Raw genomic sequence first — 22,604 nt, 5'->3', positions numbered from 1 at the left:
GGGGCTTTTAAGGAAGGACGGGGCGGCCCTTGGTCCAGAATGGACCGGGGGTCTCTGGCTGGAGCAGGGGCTGGACTAGGTGGCCTCTGGGGCCCCTCTCCAGCTCTGTCACTCCAGGGAGGGGAGGGAGGCCGGTCTCCTTGGCTGAAGCTGTGGAAATCCCCCTCTTCCACCCCCCCCCCCCCCGCCTTCCTTTCGCAGGCCAAGAAATCCTCCACCTGCTTCCCCCGGCCCCAGACCCCCAAGGGGAGGAGCGAGGAGCGCAAGCAGGAGGGGCCCCCGGGGGACAAGAAGAGGAGGGGCCAGCCAGCAGACAAGCAGGTGAGGGGCTCCCGGGGGTGTCAACCAGGGGACCCCGGGCTACTTAGGGCAGGGACGCCCCCGCACATTGGGTGACTTTTGAGGCGTGTGGACTTCAACTCCCAGAACTCCCCAGCCGGCCCTGCGTGCCAAGAGCGTTAACTCCGTTGCCCCCTCCCCCCCTCTTCCTTTTCCTCCTTTCCTCCTTTCATCCCCTCCTCTTCCTCCTCCTTTCCTCCTCCTTCTCCTTTCCTCCAACTCCTTTCCTCCTCTTCCTCTTCCTCCTTCCCCTCCTCTTCCTCCTCCTTTCCTCCTCCTTCTCTTCCTCTTCCTCCTCCTTTCCTCCTCCTTCCTTCCTCCTTTCTTCCCACCCTTTCCTCCTCTTCCTCTTCCTTTCTTCCGCCTCCTCCTTTCCTCCCCTCCACTTCCTCCTCCTTTCTCCCCCCTCCTCTTCCTCTTCCTCCTCTTTTCCTCCCCCTCCTCTTCCTCTTCCTCCTCCTTTCCTCCCCTCATCTTCCTCATCCTCCTCCTTTCCTCACCTCCTCCTCTTCCTCTTCCTCCTTTCCTCACCTCCTCTTCTTTCTTCTCCTCCTCCTCCTTTCATCCCCTCCTCTTCCTCCTCCTTTCCTCCTCCTTCTCCTCCTCCCCCTCCTCTTCCTCTTCCTCCTCCTTTCCTCCTCCTTCTCCTCCTCCTTTCATCCCCTCCTCTTCATCCTCTTCCTTTCATCCCCTTCCTTCCTCCTCCTCCTCCCCCTCCTCCTCCTTTCCTCTTCCTCCTCCTCCTCCTCCTTTCCTCCTCCTCCCCCTCCTCCTCCTCCTCCTCCCCCTCCCCTTGTCGCCCTCCTCCCCTCCTCCAACCTGAAACCCCTTTGTCTCCCCCTCCTCCCCCCGCAGTCGGAGAGGCGCCAGTCTCTGGCCTTCAGCATCCTGAACACCCCGAAGAAACTGGGGAACAGCCTCTTGCGCCGTGGGGCCAATCGCAAGGTGACCCCCAAAAGTTCCCCCGGAGCAGCAGCCGGAGGTCTCCAAGGAACGCTCCGACTTCGAAGGGCAAGGTAAGCGGGGGGGGGAGGGAGGAGGGAGGACCCCGGCTGGTGCCCTTGCGGCAGCCCCCCGACCCCCTCCCCCCAGGACCCGGTCCCCAGATCTGAGCGGAAGGTCCTTTCCGCTGGAGGTTCTTCCGAGGCCCGTTTGGGAGGGGGGGGCTGTGTGTGTGTGGATGGGACCTTAATCCAGGTAGTCCTCGACTTACGACCGTTCCCTTACCAACCGCTCCAAGTTATGGCGGACTCCCTGGAGGCTCTTGGGACCCAGATTCCAAGTTTACGATGCTTCAGCCGGCCCAGAGACCCTGCGGCCATATCGTGCGCCAGGGTGGCCAGAGAGCAGCGCTGCAGGCTCCGGCTGCTGCCTGCCAGCAGTTCGATTCTCCCCAGGCTCCAGATCCAGCCTCAGCCCTCCGTCCTTGCGAGGGGGGGGTCAAGTGAGGACCCCCGTTGTCGGGGACAAAGAGGCTGACTCCGAACCGCTCAGAGAGGGCTGGAAAAGCACCGTGAAGCGGAATAGAAGCCTCAGGGCTGTGGCTGTATTTCGCACTCGCTGCATCCCGTCCGCACGGAGGACCGTTTCCAACCTGCCGCGGTCCCGGGACCGTCATTTATCCCATTTATTTATTGTTTTTGTTTTGGCCATAAACCAGAACGTATCGACCGTCCCTGGGGAGCCACGGCTTCGCTTCGTGGCCTCTGGGAGGATGACGCCACAAAGTCTCTCGGTTCGCAGGGCGAGCTGCTTAAATACCCCTATTTAGAGTCGTAAGTCGAGGACTCTCTCTCCTGAAAGCAAAGGGAGGGGAGGAGGCGCCTCTGTCGGGGTGGAGAAGGACCTGGATGGGGCTGGGGGACAGCCAACCCCTTAGCCCACCACCAAGGGGGGGCCACAAAGCCCCCCCCCAGCCCCAAACCGGGTTAGCTGCCTTCTCCTCTTCCTCCTCCTCCTCCTCCTCTCAGCTGCCCAAGGCGGGAGGGTGGCATGGAGCCCTCCCCTCCCCGTCCCCCTCCCCTCCCCTCCCCAGACGGGCTCCTTCTGAGCGTCCTTTGCTTCCGCAGGTCTCGGGCGGCCACACCAGGCAAGTGCGCCACTGGCCCGCTCTGCAGGGTTGCATGCGGCCTTTCCTGCCTGATGTAGGGGGAGAGGATTCACACGGAGGGGGGCTTCCTCTCTCCCTTTCCCCTCCCCTCCCACGTGGTTTCTGGATAGAGGCACCCGAGGGTGTGGGGGTGTCTGTGGGTGTGGGGGTTGTGCACACAGGTGTGTGTGTGTGTGTGTGTGTGTGAGAGTATCTCACACTCTCCTGATACCTGTCGGCTGATTTGCTGGCACCAGCCGCTTCCCTGCCTTTGTGCTGCTCCCAACGGGGGTCTTTTGGGGGAAAGGGTGGGGGGCTTGGGGAGGTTTGAGCAGGAGGATTCCTTCTCCTCCCCCCCCAGGGTTCTGGGCCCCTCCCTCCCCTCCCCCCTGCCAGCCCCCAACTGCCCCCTGTCTCTCTTCTCTCCTGCAGACCAGCTCCAAGTCCCAGAAGGGGAAGGCCTAGCGCCCTTCGGGTCGGCTGCCGGTTCCGGTTCCACCGTGTCCGATCTCTCCTCCCGGAGGGAAGGGAGGAGGGAAGGGAGGAGGGGCCGCTGCCCCTCTGCCGCCGCTGCCAGCCCCTGCGCCCCCCTGCCTCGGCCTCCTCCTCCCCCCTCCCCGCCCCAGCCTGGGGGAGCAGGGGGAGCCTCCCCCACAGCCTCTGTGAGTCTAGGTGCCTTCCTTCCCCTCCCCTCCTCCTCCTCCTCCTCCTCCTCCGTTTATTCCCTTCTTCTCCCTTCCCCCTCCCCCTCTGCGCTCCTCCTCCTTTCTTAATCTTCCTTTCCTTTTTCTTTTCCTTTTTCCTTTCCTTCTTTTCCTTCCCTTTCCCTTTTTCCTTTCTTTTTTTCCTTTTTCCTTTTTCTTTCCTTTTTCCTTTCCTTTCCTTCCCTTTCCCATTCTTTCCTTTCCCTTTTCCATTCCTTTCTTTTTTTCTTCTTTTCCTTTCCTTTTTCCTTTCTTTTTTTTTTCTTTTTCCTTCCTTTTCCTTTCCTTCTTTCCTTCCCTCTTTCCCTTTCTTTTTTTTCCCTTTTTCCATTCCTTCTTTTCCTTCCCTTTCGTTTTTTCTTTCCTTTTTCCATTCCTTTTTCCTTTCCTTCCTGTCCTCCTCTTCTCCTTCCCCTTCCTGCCTTCCTCTTCCTCCCTTCCCTCCCCACACTCCTTGGGGGGCCCCTGCAGTTGCCGTCCCAAGGCCCTTTTTGTTTCTGGTGGGGGGGGTCTCCTGCCAGTGCCCCCCCCTCCCTCCCTCGCAGTCTTCTGGGTTCCTGGTCCTGGTGGGGGGGCTCGGCCTTTGTCCAAGGGGGGGGAGGGGGGGCTGCTCCCTTGCACTCCTGCTTCCTCCCCTTGGGCCTCCCGGGGCACCCGGCAGAGGAGGGGGAGGGGGCTCTGCCGATTCTTTTGGGAAGGGGGGGGGGACAGCTTGGGCACACACCTCTCTTACTGTCACACGGCTTCACTTAGCGCTCTTGCTTCTGTATCGCAATCCGTAGAGCCTGGGTGGGGGCCGGGAGGCTTCCAGGGGTGCCAGAAACTCACCTGGAGCAGGTAGGCGGTCAGGGTGAGGAGGAGGGGGGGTGGCTGGGTGGCACAAGGGTGGAGGGGGCTTGCTCCTGCGCCAGGCCCGGGTCAGTGCCCAGAAGTCGTGGGGCTGCCCAGGGCTGGCTGGGTCTGGGGGGGGACAACAGTCCCGGCCCTCGGCTCTCAGCCGGAGACCCCCCAACCGGACGGTGAGAGGGAGACCCTGACGGAGGGACCGGGGGGGCAGAGGCACCACCTGGGGGTCGTCCCCGGCTTGCAACCCTTGTAGAGACCTTAGCAGGAAATGTGTCATTTTAAATACTGTTTCTACTTGTAAATAAATGGTATTTTTCTCCCAAGGGGGCTCGGCGTGTGGCTTTGCGGGGAGCCTCTCCCTGCCTACTTAGAGGTCGGGACCCCGTCAGGACTATTTCGGGGAGGGGGGGGACACGACTTTCAGCCTCGTAATCGTGTCGGGGGCTCCGGCCAGGGGCTGACCCGCGGCGTAAGGCCGGGCAGGAGGGCTGCCTGCCGCGTCTGCCTGGCCAAGGAGCACATTTGTTAGGGATCCACCCTAGCAGAATCTGCACGGCAGTCAGGCAGGCAGGCAAAATATGTGAGATAAACGTTTTTGTAGTTTACACTCAGTAAAACAGATACACAGTGCTAGTTAAATAGTTTATTCCAGTAAGAGTTATAGCATAGTCAAACAGTCCATATATCATTCACTAGTTCAGTCCGTCCAGGGATTATTCAGTTGCAAATTCCAGTGTCGAAAAAGAGAGGTCAGTAAACTTACAAATATCAGTCCAGTAATATATCTCCTTGCAGTAGAGATATGAAGAACTCAAAACTCCTCTCTTCCTTCAGCAACTCAGTAGTAGGGGAAACACGCAGTTAACAAACCATCAATCCATGCAATCCAGTAATTGTCAGCAATCAATCAGGTTCTCTTGCTCCCTCTTATGGTGGTTTCACACCGCACCCAAAATTACATGCTTTGCAGTTTTAAAGTGACACACACTTAAACTTACAATCATAGTTTATATATATTATTTTACCCAAACTACGTTAGGTAACCTATGTTATTCCTAACAACGTTCCCCTGCGCTCGTGCAAAGTGCCGTCTTCTGCCGACCCTCTCCAGGACGTCTCGGGGGTCTCGCCGAAGAGGAGCAGAGGCTCCTGCAGGTGAAATCGAAGCTGCAGCCAAAAAAAAGGCCTCGGATTGAGCACGTTTAGGATCCCTCCAATGGCGCAGAGTTTAGAGTAGACCGGCAGGGAATACAGACAAACAAAATAGGAAGAGAAAGAAGAGAAATTAGGATTCTTTACTGGCCACGGGGGGTTGGACACGCAAGGGATTGGTCTCCGGTGCAGAAGCTCACGGCAAGTACAGCAAGTCGTAGGTCCTACCTCATAAATCATAGTTACAATCGTTAATCATAAGCAAACAAGAATGGATAAAAGAATGGACCAAAAATAAGGGGGAATAAAATTCTTCCTTTACCGCAGGGTGTCCAACTTCAGCCATTTTTAAGACTTCAATTCCCAGAATTCCCTAGTCAGCAAAGCCGGCTGAGGGATTCTGGGAGCTGAAATCCACAGACGTTTTAACAGATTAATAAATAGAGCTGGAAGGGACCTTGTAGGTCATCTAGTCCAACCCCCCCCATTGAAGCAGGAAACCCTGCACCGTTTCTGACAGAGGGCTGTCCCGTCTCTTCTTGAAAGCTTCCAGGGATGAAGCTCCCACAACTTTTGAATAACGGAATAATAACACAATAACAGCTGAAAGGGACCGAGGAGGTCATCTAGTCCAACCTCCCCACCCAAGCAGGAGACCCTGCACCATTTCTGACAGAGGGCAGCCCGGTCTCTTCTGGAAACTTCCGAAGGCAACTTCCTCTTCCGTTGGTTGGTTGATCTTGATTGACAGGCTCAGAAGCGCCCCCAGGAACCTCGACTAGGTTAGTTAAGGAACTAAGAGATACTAACGAAGCTTATTTAAGAAGGTTAAGAAAGAAATTAAGAAAGCCAGCCTGGCTTCACCGGCTTCAAGGCCTTCTTGGGGGGTGGCCTTGGTGAAGGGGCCACTTCTTGGTGGCTCCCCTCCTCTAAGGCCTGCCAAGAGACCCCCGGGGTCTCCCTTTGACTTCTGGGTGCCCAAGAGACCGCATCGCTCACCAGCACTGAGAGGGCCAGCTGAGATGCGCTCGAGAAGTCAGTGGACTTACAGCAACTTACCGAAGTGCCTTTTCCTGGGAGAAAATTCTGGGGGAAGCCTTTTAGCGCACATACTGTGGAAGGTTACGTGATACGGGTAGTCCCCGACTTGCGACCTGCCTGAAAAGTGGGACTTGCGACCGAGTTCGAAGTTCCTACGGTCCCCCTGCCCCTGTCGTCCGAACTGCTTGCAGCATCCCGCAGTCATATGACGCAGATTTGTGACCGTTTTTCCAAAAAACAGGATTTGATTTGAGTCTTGGGCCAAATAGCAGCCCTGGCGAACGCTGGGTTCACACTTGTGACCGCTCTTCAAAAGAACCCCGTAAAACAGAGCTCCCCAAATGTGGCCCCTTTAAGACCGGTGGACTTCAACTCCCAGAATTCTCCAGCCAGTTAGGATTGAGAGAAACAGGAAGCAATGATGGCTGGGGGATTCTGGGAGTTGAAGTCCACCGGTCTTAAAGCGGTCACATTTGGAAACCACTGCATTTCAACAACCAAAAGCCACCACACTTCACACTTCTGCTCTCTAAGCCAGTGTTTCTGCAATTGTTAAGCTTTGTGGACTTCAACTCCCAGAATCCCCCAGCCATATTTGTTTCCTGTTTCTCTCTGGACGTGGGGGAAGTGGGCCTTCCCATCGTAAGGGTCCCACCGAGATGATCTCGGCGTTGTTAGAGGAGCCCAAAACACACATTTCCTCCATTCTAACCCAGAAGTCCAAACTTGGCCTCTTTAAGACTGGTGGACTTCAACTCCCAGAATTCTCTAGCCAGCTATGATCGAGAGAAACAGGAAGCAATTATATCTGGGGAATTCTGGGAGTTGAAGTCCGCCAGTCTTGAAGTGGCCATGTTTGGAGACTTCTGCCGCAAAATTACATCCATGACATGACTGACTTGTTTTACGACTCTTAACAGCAACAGGCAGGCTTCTCGCTGACCGAATGTCAAGGACCACCTGTAAAGATTTCTTCAAGCCCCCGGGGGTCACCCCAGAGTCACCCCAGAGACCCCCCTGGGAAGGAGCCCAGAGGAACATGGATGGGCAGAGGGTTTCTCCCGGGAGACCTTCGCTAAGTGAATTTTTGCCCTGTTTTACGACCTGTCTTGCTGCAGTTATTCAATGAGTCACTACCATTATTAAACTAGTTTTTGAAGCCACTTTGGCTCCCCTGTTTGCTTGTCAGAAGGTCGCAAAAGGGGATCACCGTGACCGTCGGAGGTATGACTCAGTGGCAAGGGTCTGAATTTCGAAGATCAGGTGGCCCGGGAGGGGGGGGGGGGATGGTGCAACAACCATAAGTGTGAAAAACAGTCCTAAGCCCCCTTTTTTTCAGTGCCGTAATTCTAAATGGCCACTAAGTGAACTGTTGTAAGTCGAGGACTTCCTGGGGAAGGGCTGCAGAAAACCCCTTTGCTCCAGGAAATGCTAAAAGTTGCTAAGAAATCGCAGCTGATTCCCAATTTTGGGGAAAAACAATTCCTAGCATGGAATTCTCTAGCAAGGAAGGACAACAAACATGGTGGCACTTAGAATTCTGGTTTTTAATCGGTGGGGGTGAAAAGCAGCCGGGGAATTTTAAGTTTTTATCGGTTGGAGAGGAAAGATTTTTACAGAAACGGATGGAGAACTTTCTCCCTTTACAATCTGGGCTTTTCAGGTCTCCATAACTTTTCTTTCTTTGCATTAAAAACAGGGTTGCCAGTCCAGATCTTTTGGGCAGCAGGATTAAATCGTGTTTCGCTACAAGCCAAGACAAACATCTCAGGGGTTGAACCTTCTGCAGGGTTTCCAGGAATCTGGTCCTCCCAGCTCAGCCGCACCTTCATCCTGGCCGTTTGCTTAACAATTTAAAAAAAAATTATGCCGTCCGTCTACCCACATAAAGGCATCTTTGGGCAACTTACGGATTCCAAAAAGTCAAGTAGAAAAATCACTAAAAATGATATCCAAACACTGCAAATTTTTTTAAAAAATTCAAAAAAAAACCCTCTACAAAAACCCAGGATTAAGAGAGTGGGCGACAATGGGGCTGAGGGCTTCTCAGCCTGGTTATTTACTCTTCGTCCACGGTTGCTGCAAAATACACTCCTACAAATACACAAATCGGGGGTTCGGGGAATAATGGGTTGTGGGAGCCTTTGGTTTGGTGCCCAGGGGTTCTGCGTTGAGCATGAGGATCCTCCGTTTAAAATCTTCCCGATAACCATTTTTGCTCGCCTTTTTGTTTAGATGAGCGTTATCCCCCAATTTCTAAGCCGGGGGGCCTCCAAATAGGGTGACTTTTAAGACTTGTGGACCAACTCCCAGAATTAAAGTTGAAGTCCGCAAGTTTTCAAGTCGCCCTATATTGAGACCCCCTGGTGTAATAAGCAAATGAGGATTTAGATCGGCAGATTCCTCAGTTCCTGGATCCTTGGAGGAAAGATCAGACAGATGCAAAACTGAATCAAGTGTCCATCCATGCTGTGTCCACTCCTTGACCTTTAGCCTCTTAAAAATGGGTGGGTGGAATTGGTGCCATCATGGTCGCGGTCTACTTGATTGCAGCCGCTGGTGACCCCATTCCTGGCCTTGCTAGTTCTCGGGGAGCTGTGAAGACGTGTCCAGTTGCGTTCTGATGGAGAGAGAAACAACACGAGGGTCGACTCCAGCAGAGGACTGGGGCAACCGAGATGGACAGAGGTCCAGGTGGGGCCCCCAAAGCAGCCCAGAGCCGAGGGAGGCTCATCCGTCAAAGCAAGGGGGGGCAGCCAGGCAGGGCTGGCGGGGCAGGTGGACTTCCCTGCATGCTTTTCCTCTGGGGAAGAGTGGGCCCGGGTTCAAGTCACGAGCCCGAGTTCCCAGAAGGGCCTGAGAGAGCAGAGATGCCACAACATAGATTTTGCTCTCTTGAATCTCAGTTCAAGACGTCCGGCCCTGAGCTCTCGCATCGGCCCTCGGGGAGAAAAGGCCTGCTGGTCAACCTCAAAAGGGATGCTGGAATGTGGTCCTTGGTGGTCTCTCGGCACAGGGGGGCCCACCAACCAAACCACTTGTGTATAAACAGAGCAAACTCCCTTCCCTCCTAGCACTGACGTTGCTCCCTAGTTGGGTCATGAAATGTCTGCAGAAAACAGCCAAGCTCAGAGAGCACCAAGGACCACGTGGCCGTTGTCCTCCTCCTCCTCCTCCTCCTCCTCCTCATTTCTGCAAACCCCATTCCCTTCCGGCACTGATGACGTTAGCCAGTTTGGTAATGAAATGTCTACAAAAAGACAAGCTCAGCACCAAGGACCCCACAGTCCACCTCCCCTTCGAACACCGATAACGTTCCCTAGTTGGGTCATGAAACGTCTGCAAGAAAGCCACCCAGCTCAGACAGCGCCAGGGACCCCACAGGTCAACCCGGAGCGACCAACGTTTTAGCGGACGCTGGAATCCAAGCGAGAGGGCAGGAGTCGCTTAAAGAGAAACCGGGGAGGAGGGATTCTATAACTGTGCTAGGGCCCTGGGGTCATCGTCCGACGTTGGGTGCCTCTGTGCCCTCCAGTCCTGGGGGTCCTGGGTCTCACATGCCACCTTCTCGGAGGGAAGAAGCCTTGGTCCCTGGGGAAGGTCCAGAGGCTCAATTCATGGAAGGAGCAAAATGGGGTCCCACCATCCAGGTCAGGGAATCTGGGCCTTCAGAGCCCCCTTGTACTGGCACTGTTTGCTTTTGGGGGGCCCATGTGTGGGGTCAATGGATTGGCCCCAAACCAGATTCCCTATAGGATCCTCAACCTTCAGATCCCACCCCCAGGTGAACGAACCATGGGGAGCTCAACTTCTGACCCTTGAGGTGCCACTTGATGGTCTTCTGAAATACGCCAGAGGGGTCAACCATGAAGCAGTCGAATCTGGTGTTGACGTCCCGCGCCGTCAACTGGAAGAAGATCAGCTCCCGGGTCAGAACGTCACCTTTCTCCCTGTGGACAAGGAGCAGAAGAGAAGCTGGAGGAGGAGGAAGGAAGGAAGGAAGGAAGGAAGGAAGGAAGGAAGGAGAGGAAGGAGGAAGAAGAAGGAAGGAAGGAAAGAAGGAAGGAAGAAGGGGAGGAGAAGGAAGAAGAAGAGAAGGAGGAAGGAAGGAGAGGAGGAGGAAGGAAGAAGGAAGGAGGAGGAGGAGGAAGGAAGGAAGGAGGAGGAGGAGGAGGAAGGAAGAAGAGGGGAGGAGGAGGAGGAGGAAGGAAGGAAGGAAGGAGGAGGAAGGAAGGAAGGAAGGAAGAAGAGGAGGAGGAAGGAAGGAAGGAAGGAGCAGAAGGAAGAAGAAGAGGAGGAAGGAAGGAAGAGGAGGAGGAGGAGACAGCCAGCACAAACCCTCCGGGGAACCGGACCTCTTGGCCGGAGTGGCTTCCTCCCTGGGTCCCAACTGGCCACCCAGCCCCCTTGCCTGGTCCTTGGCTCCCTCCAGAAGTGCTAGGCCCAGATCTTCCCCCCTTTCTCCCGCTTTCTTTCCCCACGAAGGTTCTGGATTTCGGAATCAGAATAACAGCGTTGGAAGGGACCTTGGAGGTCTTCTAGTCCAACCCCCTGCTCAAGCAGGAGACTATCCCATTTCAGACAAGCGACTGTCCAATCTCTTCTTGAAAGCTCCAGTGATGGAGCAGCCACAACTTCTGGTGGCAGGCAGTTCCACTGGTTCATTGCCCTCACTGTTAAGTCGTTTCTCTTTAGTTCCAGGTTGCTTCTCTCCTCGATCGGTTTCCATCCGTTGCTTCTCCTCCTGCCTCTTCTGGGGCTTTGGAGAAGAGCTAGACTGCCTCTTCTTTGGGGCAACCCCTCAAATCCTGGAAGACTCTGCCATCATGTCCCCCGCTAAGTCCCTTTCATTAAACTAGACCTACCCAATTCCCGCAAATGTTCAGGCCTTGAATCGCCTCAGTTGCTCTTCTCTGAACTTTTTCCAAAGCCTCGACATCCTTTTTGTAGCGTGGTGACCAAACCTGGACACCGTCTTCCAGGTGTGGCATTAATACCGAGGCTTTATAAAAGAGGTGCGGGCACCTTGTTCCAAAGGCGTTTTTCCTTTTTCCTAAGTCAAAGTTTAACCTGAGACAAATCCTGCCCCTCCCGCTTGGGAAAAGCGTATCCCCCCTACTCACATGGTGGCTTCCTCCTTCACCGTCCCGTTTGGGTACAGCTGGTCTACAAAAGTGCCATTCGCCAGCCAGTACATGATGCCACTCTCCGGGTAGATGGTGGTGCCCACGCAGGGCACCCCGAACTTCTGCCCTGAGAGCCACAAGGAAAAGCGAAATATTGTTCCCCGCTGAGGAATGGCAGGTGCCCCCTTGGCCTCCTCCCCCGAGAACAGGGGTCTTCAAAGGTGGCAAGTTTAAGATTTGTGGACTTCAGCTCCCAGAATTCCTCAGCTACCATGGCTGGAGGAGGAATTCTGGGAGGTGAAGTCCACAAGTCTTAAAGCTGCCAAGTTTAAAGGCTCCTGATCTAATCCATCATCTATCTATCTATCATCTATCATCCATCCATCCATCTTCCATCTACCTACCTACCATACCTATCTATCTATCTACCTATCATATCTATCTATCTATCATCTATCCATCCATATTTATTTATTCGTGTCTGTCTGTCTGTCTGTCTGCCTGTCTATTCCAAGAGTCTTCCTGAGCTAACATGACTGGAGAAGGAATTCTGGGAGTTGAAGTCCACAAACTTGCCAAGTTTGGAGACCCCTGCCCTATAGAGAGAAGGGGGCGCAGATTTCCTGCCCCCCACAATCCCTGCCATGGATGTTCTCCCAACCACACCACTAAGTGGCTTCCCATGGATCTCCCTGCACAGGTAGTCCTTGACTTAGGACCACCATTGAGCCCTGTTGTTCAGTGAGACATTTGTTATAAGCCAGTTTTGCCCCCATTTTGTGACCTTTCTTGCCACAGGCGTTAAGTGAAGCATTGCAGTTGATAAGTGAGTGACACAGTCGTTAAGCGAATCTGCCTTCGCTCGTCAGAAGGTCGCAAAAGGGGATCAAGGCAAGGCAGCCCCCAAGGCAATGCAACCGTCATAAGTGTGAGTCAGCTGGCAAGTGCCTGAGTTTTGATCCCGTGAACCTTAGGGGTCCTAAATCACTTTTTTCAGGGCCGTTATAACTTAGAAGGGTCACTAAATGGACTGTTGTACATCGAGGGCTACCCGGAGCTTCTTCAGGCTTAAACTCATCCGCTCCCACCCACCCCCGATGCCTCCGCCCCCTTTTCCAGATACCTGGCGGGACCTACCGATGGAGACCTGGGGTTGCAGAATGGAGGTGATTTGCGACTCCTCCTTCTTTGCCGCTGGAGCTGAAAAGAGAGTGGGTGGGTTGGGGGCGGGCAGGGGGGCAACAGCTGCACACCCAGCCCCAGTTCCCCTCCCGGGGGTCTTTGGAGGAGGAGGGGGGGCCCTCCGGTCATCTCTGTGCATGAGGTCTGCAACGGGCGGTCCATCAATGTAATCATAAAATAAATAAAATAAAATAAAATAAAAATACAATAAAATATAAAATAATAAAATAAAATAAAACATAAAAATAATAAATACAATACAATAATATATAAAATAAAATAAGATAAAATAAGATAATAAAAATAACACTAAATAATAAAACAAATAGTAAAATAATAAAATAAAATATAAAATAGTAAAATACAATACAATAATATATAAAACAATAATATAAAATAATAAGATGATAAAAATAAAAATAAAATAATAAATAATAAAATAAAACAAATAGTAAAATAATAAAATAAAATATAAAATAATAAAATGCAATACAATAATATATAAAATAATAAGATGAAATAATAAGATGATAAAAGTAAAAATAAAATAATAAATAATAAAATAAAATATAAAATAATAAAACACAATACAATAATATATAAAACAATAAAACAAAATATAAAATAATACGATGATAAAAATAAAATAATAAATAATAAAATAAATAGTAAAATAACATAATAAAATAAAATAAAATGGGACTCTGGAAACCAGAATCTGGAGGAGGGGGTGGGGGGGCCTTGCCTGACTAACCAACTTCATGGGAGAAGCGTTTCTGTCCCAGGTGTTTCTCTCAGCAGAAGCCTGGAGGGGCTGGGCTGATGGAGGATTTGCACTCTGCTCCTACTGTTATGGAACCGCCCCCGCACCGCACCCTCCCTCTATTTCCACCTGAGATCCTTCTTGCCCTCTCTCCTCCACCCCCCCCTCCCCGGGTCCCTCTCTCGCCCCACAGATCAGGGTTTGGGGTTCGTGAGGGTGTGGGCCGTGGCGCTTCCACTGACCCAACAGAAACATGACTAACACCATCAGCGTTGACAGAATCGCCCACCGGTCACTTGCAGAAGGCAGCTTCACTCGGAAGAGCCGACCTCCTGCCACCCTCAAACACCCACACCTGCCTATCACAGGGGGTCCTTGGGGAGGATCGGATGGGTGCTAAAAAGAGGCCAGGTGCCGCCTGAACATCTGGCTGTGAGACCCATCCCAACAATACAGCGCGCAATGCCACCCCGTGGCCCCTACCTTGGACGGAGGGGGAGACACTAAGCAGAACCAACAGCAGGCAGCCAGCGAGGGGCCGGGCATCTGGAAAGAGAAGAGGGGACCGGTCAGTGGGGCCCTTGGCTTCTTTGGGAAGTGGAGCAAGGGGTCCCTTCCCAGTCCTTGAACCCAGGAAGGGAGGGGGGAATGAAACGGCACCTCCTTGACCATTAAATTCAGTGGTGTAAAGTTTTGCAAAGTTTTAGGCAAGAGAAACCAGAACTGAAGTCCACAAGTCCCAAAGGGGCCGTGGTTCCCCACCTCTGCTTCACCTATAGAGTTGGACATATAGAATTGAATTAAAAAGAATAAAATCCCCAGTAAAGCTGCACTGGAGATCCATTCTCTTCTTCAAGAGAGTCCATTAAAAAAAGCCAAGAAAGGAAGGAAAACAGTCGAATAGATTGTCTACTACAGCAAGGCTCTCCAAACTTGGCAAGTTTAAGACTGGTGGACTTTAACTCCCAGAATTCCCGAGCTAACATGACTGGAGGGGGAATTCTGGGAGTTGAAGTCCACAAGTCTTAAGTTTGGAGACCCCGGGGTCTCCAGCATCTCACACCCCAATAAGCAGGGATTAACCCCAGACAAACAATCAAGCAGAAAAGCAAATCCCAATCCAGGGACCACCAAGGAGAAAAGCTACACACTCCCACCACAACTGACAGGGCAAACCACTGGTATATAAACAAGGAGCAGAGCGCACACGCACACGCACACACACTCTCTCACACTCCACGATCCTGAGGATGTTACCCAGTCGGGTAGTGAAATGTCTGCCAGCAAACAACCCAGCTCAAGAGAGAACTGAGGATCCCACGCTCTCAGATGTTTTAAAAGTTTTCCCAAAACAGCTTGCATAATAATTTAAGAAGAAGGAAGTAATAAAATTCAATATATAAACAGCTCAGCTACTCAACTCATCCGTCCATACCACTTATATTTATTTTATTTATTTTAGGAAATTTATATTGCCGCTGATTCTCGCAATTGGCAGATAACGGATAATCAGAGTCGGAAGGGACCATGTAGATCATCTAGTCCAACCCCCTGCCCAAACAGGGGATCCTACACCCTTTCTGACCGACGGTGCAAGCCCTTCCATCCCTTGGTTGGTCTCCCTGGCGACTCAAGGCGGCTCTTCCTCCCTACAATTTGGCCGGAATCCTACCCCAAACGCGCAACGCTCCCTCTCCTTTCGGGACCGCCCCGCCCGAGCTGGCCGCTCAGGGCTTTTTGCTCCTCTGCCCTAAAGGTCATCTAGTCTCGCCCGTCGCCCTTGCACTCTTTCCCGTCGGATGACCCCCCGGCTCGGCTCCGGAGCCGCAGAAGAGCCCCCGGAGCAGCCCCCACCCCTGCCAGGCTGCCGGGCGTCCCGGGCTGAGCCCGCCGTCGGCGGCTTCTGCGCTCCGGGGAGCCCGGCCGGCGGGAGCCGAAGCGGCGCACCTGGCTCAGGTGGGCGCTGCCAGGCCGGGCTCCCCTCCGCGGGGCGGGGAAGCCGAAGCGGGAGGGAGCCGGGCGGAGGCGGGGCTTACCTGGCGCTGAAGGGGGCATGGCTCGTCCTTCCTCCGGGCAGGGCGGGCTGGTGTGGCGGGAGGCAGAGCGGCGCTTTATAGGCGGCTTGTAGGCTGACTCAGCCGCCCACCGAGCGATACCGCCGGCAGCCCGGCCCCAGCCCGGGGGGGGGGGGAGCCCAAGCTTTGGGGAAAGCAGACAGACCCCCCGACTTCCGAAGAGACCGTCCTGGGCCCTGGGAGAAATGGGCTAGGGTCTCCTGCGAGGGGGGTGGGGGTTGGACGAGATGACCCGCAAGGTAACAGATAACAGATGAAAATCAGAGTTGGAAGGGACCTTGCAGGTCATCTAGTCCAACCCCCTGCCCAAGCAGGAGAGCCTACACCATTTCTGACAGAGGGGCAGTCCAGTCTCTTCCTGAAAGCCTCCAGGGATGATGAAACATCCCACAATTTCCGAGGGCAACTTCTGTTCTGTTCTCCCTGTCAGAAAGTTCCTCCTTATTTCCAGGTTGAATCTCTGCTTGGTCCGTTTCCATCCGTTGTTCCTTGTCTGGCCTTTGTTTGCCTTGGAGAATCACTTGACCCCTTCCATTGACCCCTTCCACCTCTCTGTGGCAGCCCCACAAATATTGGGAGGCTGCTGTCCTGTCTCCCCTGGTCTTTCTCTTCCCTAGACTAGCCAGGCCCAGTTCCTGCAACGATTCTTCCAACTCTGGCATTTTGTATTCAGACGGTTGCCAAGCAAAATAGCCCTTAGATTTATATACTGCTCCACAGTTATTTGACAGCCCTGGCTGACTTCAACTCCCAGAAATATATATATATATATATATATATTATCTATCTATCTATCTATCTATCTATCTATCTATCTATCTATCTATCTATCTATCTATCTATCTATCTATCATCTTTATTCTCTCTCTCTCTCTCTCTCTCTCTCTCTCTCTCTGTATATATATATATATATATGTATATATATATATATATATGTGTGTGTGTGTGTGTGTGTGTGTGTATATATATATATGTATATATTTATTTTCGGAGGTTTTTGCGGGTATTTGTATGTGGATCTTTGGTTATTCGGGTTTTCTCCCGTGTAAAATTGGAAGTATCTAGGCGACGTTTCAATGAAGTCTCATTCATCATCTTCAGGTTTGTGTCTTCGGCTTTGTGCTTCGCAGAGTAATGTGAGCTTGCAGCTGCTTCTTCCTTTTAACTGCCAGTGGGGGTGCGACTTGACTGGGTGGGGGGCTTGGCTGTTTGGTGCACTGCTTTCACTGGCACGAAGCCGAAAGCACCAGCCTGAGGATGGCGAATGGGACCTCGCCAAAACGTCTCCAAGATACTCTTAATCTTACAATCTGAACACACCTAGACCTACATACCTGTACCTGTGAAAATCTACGAATACATATACTTATGCATATATATATATATATATATATATATATATATATATATATATATATATATATATATGTGGATCTTTGGTTGTTCGGTTTTCTCCGCGTAAGATTCGAAGTATCTAGGCAACGTTATATATATATATATATATATATATATATATATATATATATATATATATATATATATATATAATCATCTATCAATCATCTATCTATCTATCTATCTATCTATCTATCTATCTATCTATCTATCATCTCTATCTATCTATCTATCATCTATCTATCTATCTCACCTCACCTTCTATCTAATTTATCTACCTTCTCTTTTAAATGCTGCTTGTCTCTTGGTTCCAGCACTTCTGGTCTCTTCCAACTCTATCATTCCTGGCTGGCTGGGGAATTCTGGGAGTTGAAGTCCACAAGGCTTAAAGGGGCCCAGGTTGGAGACCCCTGACTTAGATGGCCCTTCTGGTCTCTTCCAACTCTATCATTCCTGGCTGGCTGGGGAATTCTGGGGGTTGAAGTCCACAAGGCTTAAAGGGGCCCAGGTTGGAGACCCCTGGATTAGGGGACTGGGAGATAAAATATATGAAGAATGGTTGCAGGATTTGGGTCTGGCCTGTCTAGTGAAGAGGACCAGGGGAGACATGAGGGAGGGGCTGCCCCAAAGAAGAGGAAGGGGTTCTCCGAAGGCAGGACAGAAAGGAACGATGGAAACTCATCAAGGAGAGAAGCAACCTGGAATTAAGGAGGAATTTCCTGACAGGGAGGACAATGAAGCAAAGGGGTCTGGGTGAAGGGTGGACATTTGACCCAGCAGCCCAAATGCCACCCCCCACCCCCACCCCACCCCGACTCCAAGGCTGCCCCTGGGTGGGTTTCTAGCCCTCTTTGAGGCAATGCTCAGGGCCTTCCCCTTGTCCTCCCAGTGCCCCAACACGGAAACAACCCCCAGTTTACGGAATTACGCTCCGTGCAATTACACTCCGGTCTGATTCACATCACATCAGGCGCCATCGCAGCTGACCGAGCCTGACGGGAACACAACCCTGTGCTCGTTCCTGTTCACTTCCCTGGGCGAGTGGGTGGGTGGGTGGACTGGATTCCCAGCCTTCGGGCCTCCTGCCAGGTGGGAAACGCCAAGGGCCGCAAGGCCAGCGGGAACAGGGCCCGGCTGGGTTTTCCAGAACGGCACCCGTTGCCAGAAACCAGAGGGGAAAAAGTCTGCCAGCTGGGTTGGCACCTGGAGAAATTAAGGTTGGAAGGGCTCCAAGAGGCTCCCTCCTCTTCCTCCTCCTCCTCCTCCTCCTCTCACCTCCACTTTTGCTCATTGCATTACAGGAAAAAAGGTGGAGATTTTTTGGGGGGGAAATGTAGAGAAGAGCAACGAAGAAGATTAAAGGCCTGGAGACAGACAACTGGTTGCAGGAATTGGGTCTAGCCAGTCGAGCGAAAAGAAGGACCGGGGGGGACAGGGGAGCAGCCTTCCAGTATTTGAGGGGCTGCCCCAAAGAAGAAGAGGAGGGGGTCCCCTTATTCTCCAAAGCCCCAGAAGAGGCAGGAGAAGAAGCAACGGGTGGAAACTCATCAAGGAGAGAAGCAACCGGGAACTAAGGAGGAATTTACTGACAATGAGGACAATTAAGCAGTGGAACTGCTTGCCACAAGAAAGGTGTGGCTGCTCCATCACTGGAGGTTTTTAAGAAGAGACTGGGCAGCCATTTGTCTGAAATGGGACAGGGCCTTCTGCTCAAGAAGGGGGTTGGACTAGATGAGCTCCAAGGTCCCTTTCCAGCTTAATTCTGATCCTGATTTTTCTGAGATGGGTCCCTGTTTCTGCAGGCACTCCTGGCCCTTCCCCTTCGTTGCCAAGGTCTCTTGGATGACCCCTCCCCCCCCCGCCAGGCTGCCGGTGCAAATCCTCCCCCCAGGGCAAAAGAAAGAGGCGGTTATTGTTTTGGGAACAGGGCTGTTTCCAAGGGTGGGGGGCTGAACCCAGAGGCTGAATTACAAGCCGTCCTCCACTTACAACCCCAAGAAGCCCCAAAGTCCCATTGCTAAACAGGACAGTTGTTAAGTGAATCAGGCCTGATTTTACGATCCTTTCTGCCATGGTTATTAAGTGAACCATGTGGTCATTAAACAACTCCAGATTCTTCCCTTGACTTGACATGTTGGGACCCGGCTGGGAAGGTTCCCAAAGGGAGATTACATGACCCCCCCCACCCCCCACCCCAGGATGCTGGAACTGTCCTAAAATACATGTCAGTTGCTAAGCAACCAAATTGGGTCCACGTGACCATAGAGATGCTGCAGGGTGAGGATTGGCTGTAAGTCATTTTTATTCCCAGTGCTGCTGTGTTCTGACCCACACTCTTTTCCGACAAATCAAACACCATCCAAAAGGAACAGAAACCTTGTAATGCTTTTTGCAAAATAATTAGCTGTGATAAGCACAAGCCTTGCAAACTGAGCAGTGAGACTCGTCAAAAGATAACGGACAAGAAATAATTTGCAATGCAAGAATCTTCAAGTAGAAACTCAGGATACTGGAATGTCCACGAGGCTGAGTTTCAGAACGTCTTTGCCTTCTGCAAAGAAGGTTAGTTTCACAGCTGGGTTTTATCTTCTTGAAGGAGAGGCCATTACCTTGCAGCCTTACTCCCGAGTCGCCTGTGCTGTTGCAGCTGCTCTTTCCTGCAAGCAACCCTGCATGTACATGAACATGCACTGGGCACAGGCTCCTCGGGAACCTCCTCATCGCTGCTGCCAGCCCCCACAATCTCCGAAGGCCGCACTCCACTCCCTGACGGTCCTGGCCCCTCACCTGAGTCCTCGCTCTCCTCAGCCATCCGCACCTGCTGCCGGCTAACCACAACATGCTGTGACTTCAAATGGTTTGGCTTGGATTGGGCAGGTAAAGGGTGTCATTTAGTCCTTCTGATGGACCCCAGTTAGGATGATTTCTGGTAGAAATGGCATCTCCAGGCTGCCAAACTCGAGATGACCCCCAGGTAGCAGTCAAGAGAGCGCCAGTGGATATCTGCAGCGCAGCTCTTCAGGTAGAGAAGGCTTGGCAAGGGAGTCTCTACCTTTTCTCTGGTTCTCAGTAGATGGATCTGTTCTCCTGCTGATGCCTCAGTGACTTCAACCGAAGGCGCCGTTTTCTTTCCAGGAACCGGTTCCTGCGTTTTCCAAAAGCGACTGGACTTCTCTTTTCAGGTCTTCTCCTTTTGGTTTCAGAAATGGCTCAAGACCGGGGAGGAGGCCGGACTGAGTCACCCTGGGAAAAACACAGCAGGAGAAATCTCTATTTCATAGAGTCATAGATTCCTAGAGCTGGAAGGGAGCTTTGAGGTCATCTTGTCCAATGCAGGAGACCTTATTACATCCTGGACAAATGGCGGTTCTTGAAAACCTCCAGTGCTGGAGCATTCACAATTTCTGTTCCACTAATTAATTGTCCTCCCTGTCAGGAAATTCCTGCTTAATTCCAAGTTGCTTCTCTCCTTAGTGAGTTTCCATCTGTTGCTTCTGCCTTCAGGAGCTTTGGAGAATAGTTTGACTCCCTCTTCTTTGGGGCAGCCCCTCAAATATTGGAAGATGCTCTCCTGTCTCCCCTGGTCCTTCCCTTCCCTAGACTAGCCAGGCCCAGGTCCTGCAACCGTTCATCGTATGTTTTAGCCTCCAGTCCCCTCATCATCTCGGTTGCTCAGGGTCTTGGTTTATTTGTCCTTAGGCGCTCTCTGAGTTTGTGGTTTGCTTGCAAACGTTTTATGACCCAACTAGAGAACGTGACCAGCACTAATGATGATAATGATAGCATTGATGGGTTTACCTAGTTGGGTCAAGAAACGTCCGCAAGAAAAGCACCCAGCTCAGAGAGCTCCAAATATTTATTTATTACTTTTATTAAATTTATATGCTGCTCACCTCACTCTCACACGACTGGGGTGGCTTACAAGAAATAACACTTGTCAGCGTGAGCTCATGGAAACCGTGATCTGGAGATCAGGTCAGCAGAATTTTATGACAATAACCTGTGCTGCAAAGGTCAAACAAACCCACAATATTTTTGAGGCACTCTTTTCCGTTGACTTAGCCCTCTTTTAAAATGAATTCTCACTTTAACAGGCCCATCGAAAGCCAAACGAGCACATTTATCGTGCGTCACTCATTCTGAGAATGCCTCGTATTAGCATAGCGAGGGGAAAGGTGCAAAGTGTTCTTCCTCTTGAGTCAATTGATTTCTGCTCAGATCAGGCGGGAGGCTGTTTTGCCTACTCACTTCTTCTTAAATAAGCTGCTTCTTAAGCTGAAAAGTAAAACATGAGAAGAAAACGGATCATCTGGGTAAACCTCGTTCTGTTCTAAGAACCAATGGATCGATGCTGTTCTGAGTACCACTGAATCGTAGAGTTGAAAGGGACCCAAAGTTCATCTAGTCCAACCCATTGCAACGCGCAAGACCCCAATTCAAGCATCCGTGAGAGGTGTGACTGTTTGAAGTTAAGCAGGCACTGTTTTTCACACTTACGACCATTGCAGCACTCCCGTGGTCATGCGATCAAAATTCAGAGGCTTGTCAACTGGCATGTACTTCTGACAGTGTCCCCGGGAGTCATTCAGACAAACAAAGTCAATGGGGAAGCCAGGTTCACTTTACAACCGTGTTACTCACTTAATAACCACAGTGATTCACTTACAACCATGGCCAGAGAGGGGGAGGACTGTGGGGTGCTCTCTGAGCTTGGTCGTTGTCCTGCTCCTGTTGGAATCTGATTCTGAGGGGGAGGTTGAGCATCTGACAGGGAGTGGGAGTCTGGCTCCAGAGGCTGTGAAGGAAACTGGGGAAGGGCACAGTCCGGCTGGGCAGAGCAGGGGAGAGGTAGAACAAGGGAGAGGTAGAACAAAGGAGAAGGAGTTCAGAGGAAGACCCAGGCTCACCCCCTCTTCATCCCAGGGCACGCAAGGAGGAACGGATAAGGGAGCAATGTGGCTTATGGGAGAGGAAAGGGCCCTGATTCCCTTCATTAGCTGCAGCTGGGAAAACAGGATTTAAAAAGGGTCTTTGCGCACAGCACCTTGCTGGAAGCAAAGCCTGCATTATCTTTGTTTATCAAGTCTTATCTGGGTTCTGGTGTCCTCCCAACTGTGTGTGTTTCATTATCTTTTGAAGTCTGCAACTCCTTATCCTCGTTCATTGCTGCAGTTTGGTTTGTGTTGGTGTTTATTTATAATTTACATGGACTTTGGGTTTGGACTGAATCTCTTCCCTTTCAAAACTGTTCTTGGGAGAGTTTTTTCTCCAGCCGAAGATAACTGGACATTGGAGGCCAAGTTGGAGGAATTAAAGGAACTTTACCTACTTTTGTGACTTTGTTGCTTTTGTGTCACACCCCTTTGGGTCATCACAGTGGTTGTCTTGCAGACGTTTCATGATCTAACTTGGGAGCCTCAGTGCTAGTAGCGTTTATGAACACCAACTAGCAGTTAGAAGACATCATGAAAACTCCTTGATTGCCCAACACATGGACAGACTCAACCATACTTCCCACTGGGAAACGGAGACCATCCTAGGCCAAACTAAGACCCAAAATGCATGAGGATTTCTGGAAGGCTGCCACTCAGGCTCACCGGTCATTAAACAGCAGATAGAAATAAACAACATCTAGAAATGAGCCCAGCAGGAATTGGGTACATCAAATTTAAGGAAAAGAAGGCAGCAGTCTGCCAGTATCTGAGGGGCTGCCCCAAAGAAGAGGAAGTCTAGCTATTCTCCAAAGCACCCAAAGGCAGGACAAGAAGCAACAGATGGAAACTAACCAAGGAGAGAAGCAACCTGGAATTAAAGTAGAGAATGCCTAACAGTGAAGAATTACAATTTTGTAAATACCAAACTTAAAGACTCAAGAACCATCCCACCTCTAAA

At 51.5% G+C, this 22,604-nt stretch overlaps 2 protein-coding genes across 3 annotated transcripts in view; one reads left to right on the top strand and one right to left on the bottom strand.

Moving 5' to 3' along the window:
• Nucleotides 1-2,893, top strand: part of LOC113455108 (nuclear mitotic apparatus protein 1-like) — a 7,892-nt gene extending 4,999 nt beyond the window's left edge. Inside the window, 5 exon segments of the mRNA XM_087937871.1 lie at nt 202-321; nt 1,195-1,297; nt 1,300-1,355; nt 2,409-2,483; nt 2,861-2,893. Of these exon segments, the coding sequence (XP_087793997.1) occupies nt 202-321; nt 1,195-1,297; nt 1,300-1,355; nt 2,409-2,483; nt 2,861-2,893 (387 nt within the window).
• Nucleotides 2,894-7,697: 4,804 nt separating this feature from the next.
• Nucleotides 7,698-15,395, bottom strand: IL18BP (interleukin 18 binding protein). 2 transcript variants are annotated; one of them, XM_026725030.2, is made up of 6 exons: nt 15,279-15,395; nt 13,726-13,788; nt 12,435-12,497; nt 11,295-11,424; nt 9,966-10,121; nt 7,698-8,791 (listed from the first exon to the last, which is right to left on the bottom strand). In XM_026725030.2, coding segments are annotated over exons 1-6 (432 nt in total). In that variant the 5' UTR covers nt 15,298-15,395; the 3' UTR covers nt 7,698-8,790. The 2 variants fall into 2 exon arrangements, with proteins under 2 accessions (XP_026580815.2, XP_087792980.1); XM_087936854.1 differs by having other exon boundaries at nt 8,520-8,791; nt 9,988-10,121.
• Nucleotides 15,396-22,604: the final 7,209 nt, after the last annotated feature.

Source organism: Pseudonaja textilis, chromosome 7 (assembly GCF_049901715.1).
Source record: "Pseudonaja textilis isolate UNSWEBS1 chromosome 7, rPseTex1.2, whole genome shotgun sequence".
Classification (NCBI taxonomy): domain Eukaryota; kingdom Metazoa; phylum Chordata; class Lepidosauria; order Squamata; family Elapidae; genus Pseudonaja; species Pseudonaja textilis.
Note: the sequence above shows the minus strand (reverse complement) of the source record. Positions and strands in the feature narration are given on the sequence as shown.

Bases quoted from the DNA above. Each gene is read 5' to 3' on its own strand.
- IL18BP (XM_087936854.1), bottom strand. The intron at 12,498-13,725 runs GTAGGGGCCACG...CTCTCTTTTCAG, and splicing joins TGTCTCCCCCTCCGTCCAAG to CTCCAGCGGCAAAGAAGGAG. The intron at 8,792-9,987 runs GTCAGAAGTTGA...TCTCTCCATCAG, and splicing joins CATCAAGTGGCACCTCAAGG to AACGCAACTGGACACGTCTT.